General features: G+C 41.3%; 1 protein-coding gene across 1 annotated transcript in view; it reads left to right on the forward strand.

The window, feature by feature from the left end:
* Positions 1 to 6,963, forward strand: part of LOC140924984 (uncharacterized) — an 8,098-nt gene continuing 1,135 nt past the window's right edge. The window contains exons 1-10 of the mRNA XM_073374949.1: positions 1 to 1,182; positions 1,567 to 1,906; positions 2,378 to 2,893; positions 3,425 to 3,622; positions 4,057 to 4,125; positions 4,225 to 4,297; positions 4,477 to 4,622; positions 4,953 to 5,040; positions 5,943 to 6,087; positions 6,332 to 6,575. Coding sequence (XP_073231050.1) covers positions 92 to 1,182; positions 1,567 to 1,906; positions 2,378 to 2,893; positions 3,425 to 3,622; positions 4,057 to 4,125; positions 4,225 to 4,297; positions 4,477 to 4,622; positions 4,953 to 5,040; positions 5,943 to 6,087; positions 6,332 to 6,575 — 2,910 coding nt within the window. The 5' untranslated portion in view covers positions 1 to 91. The remainder of the gene's footprint in view (positions 1,183 to 1,566; positions 1,907 to 2,377; positions 2,894 to 3,424; positions 3,623 to 4,056; positions 4,126 to 4,224; positions 4,298 to 4,476; positions 4,623 to 4,952; positions 5,041 to 5,942; positions 6,088 to 6,331; positions 6,576 to 6,963) is intronic.

Here is a 6,963-nt window from a genome sequence, read left to right on the forward strand (position 1 = left end):
TCGGCGACCTCGAACGATCTGTTAAAAAGTGACGGAAGTGAAGTGATTCCACTTCTTTGATGACGAATCAATAGTTTTGTTTCATTCCAGAATGTCACGATTGCTTCTTGTAATTCTGTTCACATCAGCGTTCCAGCAGTGTCACCTTGGCTACTTTCGCTCAAATGTTATGTATAAACGGGAGCTTGGGAACCTGGCAGCTTCGTGCAATGACGGATCAAGACCTGTGTATTACTTAGGGCACCAGAATCCCACAAAGTGGATGATCTTCTTGGAAAGTGGATCTTACTGCTTGACGAAACGCCAGTGCATTGAAAGATTTGGTAGCAAGATCACACACGCTTTAATGACATCAAAGCATTTCCCAAACTCAATAACAGGCCGAGATTTGCTGTCGAGCGATATAAATACCAACCAGTTGTACTACGACTTTTCTCGGGTTTTGATTCCTTACTGTAGTAGTGATTCCTGGCTAGGCACGCAAACAAGATTTAACGTATCCAGCTCAAAAGACGTAAGCACCACAAACGAATTCATTTTTGGTGGGAAAATCATTTTTCAAAGCGTGATTTTGGAGTTATTAGGTCACGATTTGAATCGCGCCCGCGAGGTTGTCTTTGTTGGAAGTAGTGCTGGAGCTATTGGCGTATTAAACCACGTAAAATGGTTAAAAAATATTCTCCTCTCCATGAACGCAAGCACAAAGTTGTCCGCAATCTTTGACAGTGGATGGTTCATAAATTTTCAAGAAAGCATCACGTCAAGAATGACAAAGGAATTCTACAGCGTTGGACAACCTTTGTCTCGCGCATGCGCCGATTTTTCATTCGGATTCCCATGTTGCCTGTCAGCACCTTGTATGATTGCACAGGGATACTACCCTACAGACATACCAACTTTCTTTATTCATAGTATGTTTGACATCTATATCGTCGGAGAAGCTGTTCGTCGGTTTACTGATAGAGTCTTTATGGCAGAGAATGGAGCATCTGATCTTTTAACCATGGTTGAAATGTACGGAGGGGCGATGAACCAGTCACTACTTGTTACTTACTCATCAAACATTAGCTTTTTCGTCCCGGCGTGTTTTCAACATTCCTTCTTTAGTATGTCGAGCTTAAGAGAAAAAGGAGGCTTGTTACAATACAACCGACTGTTCACTCAAGGAAATGCTGTATTCAGGTATGTATCACTACAACAGAAAAAGTCCAAAAAGTGCTCTTTCAATACTGCGTGACCTTTGCTTTTCAAAGGGGCATTTGCATGATTACGTCATTTTACTACCACGGCCAGGTTCTTCCTTCAGGTTTTTGCTTTCCTGCGCAAATTAGGCCGTTTGCTGTGAAAACTTCATGTGTCTTTGTTAAAACAATGGTATTTGGACGTCATCATTATTACAAAAATTGAAGGCCTGGGAAATCTCCATAATTGACTTAAAGTTAGTGCAAGCATTCCCGAGCAAATTTTGCGTATTAGGTTACCTTTTGGTGTTGATAAAGAATATTGCTTTCTGGGCACCCTCAAAGGTTTTTATTCATCTCTTTTCATTTTGTAATTTCACTGCAGAACTTTCAAAAGACCCGGGATGTGGTTATCCTTGGCAATACGTCGCGAGGATGAAAACGTGCGTCTGAATTCTACTCTCCTTAAGTGGGCCAAGTCACGTGACAGAACTGTACGGGTGACTGATGGTTGTCTTGGACCGATGTGTAATCCGACGTGTCCCGAAGTATTCGCTTTCGTAGACTCCGCTGTTCAATGGAGCGATTTCCTCAACGGAGTGGTCCTTTTTATGAGTTTGGTAATGACTGTGTTAAGTGTTATCCTCAAGATAGTCTTTGTGGTTAAGTTTGCTCTGCTGAAAAGAGTTCAGGAAAGATGTCTTAAACAACATGAATCAGTAAAGGTAAATATTCGGGGATCTGCGCTGAGTGTTTTTAACGTAAATAAATGTGACATCAGCCCACGCACACATTCTGAACCAATGATTACGTGACTTGCTGAATAACATCATCATCACTCCACTATAATCGTCAACCCAATAGAGTTTACCCTGTCTTAATCAACATTATCACTACGACATTAACGTCATCATCATCATCATCATCATTAGCAGCATTATCATTATCGTTACCACTATCATCATCATTATCAACATCATCGCCACCGTCATTATCACCATCATCATTGACAGCATTATCATTATCACTATCATCATCATTATCAACGTCGTCACCATCACTATCACCATCATCAACAGCAGCAGGATCTTAATTCGCCATTTTCGTGGTCATCATTATCATTTTCATTACCAACATAATAACATGATTATAATCACTATCATTGAGCGTTTGTAATTATTTCTTTCTCTACTGAGGGCTTTGTTGGCGAACCAGCAATTCCCATCAACCTTGTTTACTCATCACCAGACGTTTCTACTCATTATCGATGCTTACTTGACGCTAAAAAGACTCACCAAAACATCGGGCAACCAAGAAAGGCCCATGAGGACAAAGCCCATGGATACATTGCTAAAGCTCATGACACAATCTTTTATGGAACTGTGCAGTATTTACGTGCAGCATTTGGAAAAAATATTCAACGTCCTGATGATGAAAACTCTCATGAAAGACAGTTCAATTCAAACAACATTCCGAGACGTAAAGAAAGTGCGGTCCCATTAGTTAACGGTTTCAAAGAGTCGGACGAAGGTGAAACTGCAACGGAAAGTATGGAGGTAAAATCAAGCAGAGATTTCCATACCCAAGGTATTCATAACGCAGCATTGAGGTTCAATCAGGGTGAGTTTATTGGTATAGTTGGAAACCAAGGAACAGGAAAAACAACTTTATTGCGGCTTCTAAGTGGACGACTATTGTGTGGATGCAAACAGGTAAAAGGCACAATGAGATTAGGGGTGTAGTTGGGATTTTTCAGTGGGAAGGTTGTGTGTGTATTATGGGGGGGGGGGGGGAGAGGAGGTCACTATTTGTCACACCCATCGTTCTTACCATGTTGCAGAAGAAATTTTAACTAAGTGAGCTTTCAAACTGTCTTTACTGATTTCGGACAACCTATAGACCTCGAGTTAGTGACCCTAATAACGGAAATATGTAAAAGCGGGAATTTATTTATGTTAATTTTGTGTGGTTTATTTTGGCCGAGAATTTCGGATTATCGGTGTGTCCGTTATTACAAGGTGTCTGCAAGGCCAGAGATGACAAAAGTCACAGCGGAACAGTTGTCACAAAAGTTGTTTTAAAAAATTGTCTCAAAAGCGAACGGTTGCTGAATACCAACTGTTGAGTTGTGGCCGAAGAGTAACGCGAAAGGCATCTGCTTGAAAAACAAAAATTTACCGAATAAATGGCGGATATTTGCTGAGCACTTTTACTAATAATCCTTTTTCCTTCTGATTCTTAAGGAACACTTGTTTATCAACTACGAGGAGCTAGCTAAAGTCGGTGATAGATACAGAAATAAAACTGTCCAACTGTCGGAGTTTACTGTGCCTTACTATGGAAGACTTAGGTTGAGACAGTACCTCACACATAGTGCCTTGATGCGGATGGCTGGGAATGACAGCATGGTGGTGAAACGAGTAGAGCAAGTAATCTATGAGGTGCGTATCAAAGACTGACAACAAATGATATAGTTATTTTGAAATTCACAATAATAGCGAATATTCGGCACGTTGACGTCATCAATGTCCAAACTCTAGGCAGTAATGGGCTCTTAAAACGAACATTTCTTTTATTGGAGTTTCAGTGCTTGTCGCATTTGTATAAAAGGACATGATGTTCAAAATTTTCAGTGCCAAATTTTAGCAATCTCGTTCTTTGTTTTTTGTTTTTTGCGGATTTTTTCCTTTGTTTGTTATCTTATGTCCAGTCAATTGTGAAAAAAACCTATTCTTGAAATTAAAAGTTGAGCGTCGACGAGTCTTCCTGATCCATTCTGATTTAGGCTTAAAATTTTAACGAAGTCTTCCTTTTACCCATACAATATTTCTAAAGGTATTGTCCCAACTGTGCTTCAATATTCATTATCTTTTAGACGAAACTTACCACAATGGCGGAAGAAACAATGGATGGGTCATTCAAAAAGAGGTTTACTGAACTGCAGGTCTGTTTTTGCGGTTCTTTCTTTGTAATAAAAATCAAATTTCTTTCGGACAAGAATTGTTTTCTTCTGTAATTCTGAAAATACTTACTTTGATTGCAGACACGTCGTATCTGTTTAGCAACGCATCTAGTCACCAGACCTCTCGCCATTTTTATAGATGAACCAGTGGCAGGTACGTCATATAAAAGCGGACGTGAGTGACCCTAAGTAACATTCCAGAAGCAAATTCCTCTTCTATTACTAGAGCGAGTTCTCGCCTAACCAGTGAGCGTTCCGCAGACCTGGTGTTTTGGCCAAAATTTCTGTATCTTGGCTATTGATGAATATAATGGTTCTACTTAATCTTTTCAGGCCTAAACCCTGTGTCGTCTTTGGAAATGCTTAATACTCTAAGAAGACTCAGCGATAATGGACACTTGGTGATAATAACATTGAAATCTCTTCCACCAGAAACAGCTGGGCTGTTCAAGCAAATTGTTTTATTATCTGATCACCAGGTGGGTAAAAAATGAAAAGGAATTTGTACCTTTAGCGTCGTTTTCAGTGGCTTGTCAGAGCGTCGCACACTTAAAATAAACCAATCATAGCTCGACACGTGGCTCGACGCCGGCGGAAGAAAAGTCGAACAAAAAAAGTTAGCTCTCGCCTCTGATTGGTCGAGAAAGTGGCGTGTAATTTCTTAACCCAATCATTGATCTTAGCGTAACAAAAGCGCTTCACTATAGACAAATAGATGCCCAATTTTTAAGTTTCAAGGTGTTTGTTACTGATGAATTTGGGCAGTTTCACTGAGTATGCCTTAAGTATAACTTGTGTGTCTACTTTAGGTGATTTTCAGTGGGAATCCGTCAAGCCTCTCAGAACATTACAGCCTCTTGACGGATGAAAAAACTGAGGACACAAAGGGATTAGAAGGCGAGTTTCTATCGTAGAGATTTATTATACTCGAAATTGTGTTTTTTTTTTTGCGAATGCTTTGTTTTTTGCCGCTTTGTATGTTTGAATAATCGAGTAAGACAAGAAGATGTCTTATGGCTCGTAGACGTCGTGCACGATTACTCGCAATGCCGGTTGATGGGCCATTTCCGAGTTACTCCAAGCCTCTGTTTCACGGCGAGGCTAAGTGCGAAGCTATTGATATCAAAATGATTTTTCATTTTCATGCAAATGTTGCGTGGGGCCTGAGCCCGAGTTGAATCGGACATGCGCAGTTTAGTAGACCTACCACTCTTGTAACTGTTGTGCTAGTTTAGTAAAGTGTTCCAATGCTAGCAGTGCTATTTGTGTTACACAAATAACACTCATTTCCACAGGACAAGTTTTGCAATTAGCCTCGCCTTTGAATTTCTGAAACTCAAAAAATGGCCTTATGTATCGTGCGTCTACGCCTGACATTTTTGCATTATTACAGTAGTAGAGATATTCGTCGTCTCTGACGTCAACTTCGTTCTTAAGTTCTCTCTTCTTCCCGTCCCCATGGCACCCTGGGAACGAGGAGGCGTATAAAGATAAGACGCACTTAACGTCGCTTTTAACAGCAGGACGTTTAGTGCGTCTGGGTGTCCACTTCTGTTTGGAAGAAGAAGAAAATGTCCTTCCTAATAAACTATATTCTCTTGGACAATCATAGAGAGAACTTTCAAAGGTCAAAAGAGATGGATAAAGTCTTTTCTTAGCCTTTCCGCTCTCAGTTGTGCTTTTCCTGGAGGCATGGTATACGGGACTGTTAGTGAATTATACACAGTTAGGCACTAGTAGACCAGTTGTGAGTTGCCAGTATTCACCAGCTGACGTTAGGATTTTCCAACATTCTTCAGAAATTGTATTAGAAATTCTTCAAAATAAAAAGATGACAGAGGCCATGATGCCGGAAACACATGTCCAAACTAGTGCCGAAGAAGAAAGAATTACGCTTCCCAGCAAGATGGATAAAAATGTGCTGCTATCAAAGTCACAAAACTGGTATGTGGGCGTTGTACTTGGTGGAAAATACACTGAAATACACTTTCACCTGTTTGACTACGTAGGCTTAGTCTCCAGCTATGGGCGTCTCGATGCCCCCGCGATACCCTCCACCCTGGCGAATCGAGACACCCACGCCTCAGCCTGCGAGAGCAGACGTCTACTCTCGCGAGCTACCCACGCCCTGACTAAACGCTACTCTAGTTTACTTCATGTACTCATAACAGATTCTCTTGCTTTACAGCACCGAAAACAGTGGGACCTTTACGAGGTTGTTTGTAATAGACACCAGAGAATCGTTGTCACATACACTAGGAAAAAGCATGTACTTACCAATCATGTTTACCATAGTTGGTCTGACTGCTGGAACTGTTTACTGGCAGGAGGAAAGGCCTGTGTTTATTATAACTGCCTACTGTGGTGCCTCTATCCCCAGTCTCCTCTTGCTCGGCTCTCTCCTCGAGAAACAAATTAACAGGAGTCTGGAGGTAAGTGAAACAACCCTTGCCTAGTCCTTGTAAGGCGTCTTCCTAGGCCTTCTGGGTCAATGCAAATCGGTGACGTATCCAACACAAACCATGTGACCGAAAACGCATAGGCCACGTGGAAAATGAGGCTTAGAGACTAGCTTAAAACCTTGGTTAAAACAACCGACAGTAAACCGCTGCTTGGTCTGGAAACAATTGCGGCACACATTTGGGCTCCAGTCCTGTACTTGTTTCTAAAGTGGCGAATTCCATGTTGGTAGCCGATAATCTCGTTCCCATATGTCCCACGGTCATTTGCAAACCTACAGACACACGCCAGTGAGATCTGGGTTAAAGGCTAAGTAACCAAAGGACGCTGAAAGGAGCTTGGCAACTGGTCAGTTGTATG

Source organism: Porites lutea, chromosome 14 (assembly GCF_958299795.1).
Source record: "Porites lutea chromosome 14, jaPorLute2.1, whole genome shotgun sequence".
Classification (NCBI taxonomy): Eukaryota; Metazoa; Cnidaria; class Anthozoa; order Scleractinia; family Poritidae; genus Porites; species Porites lutea.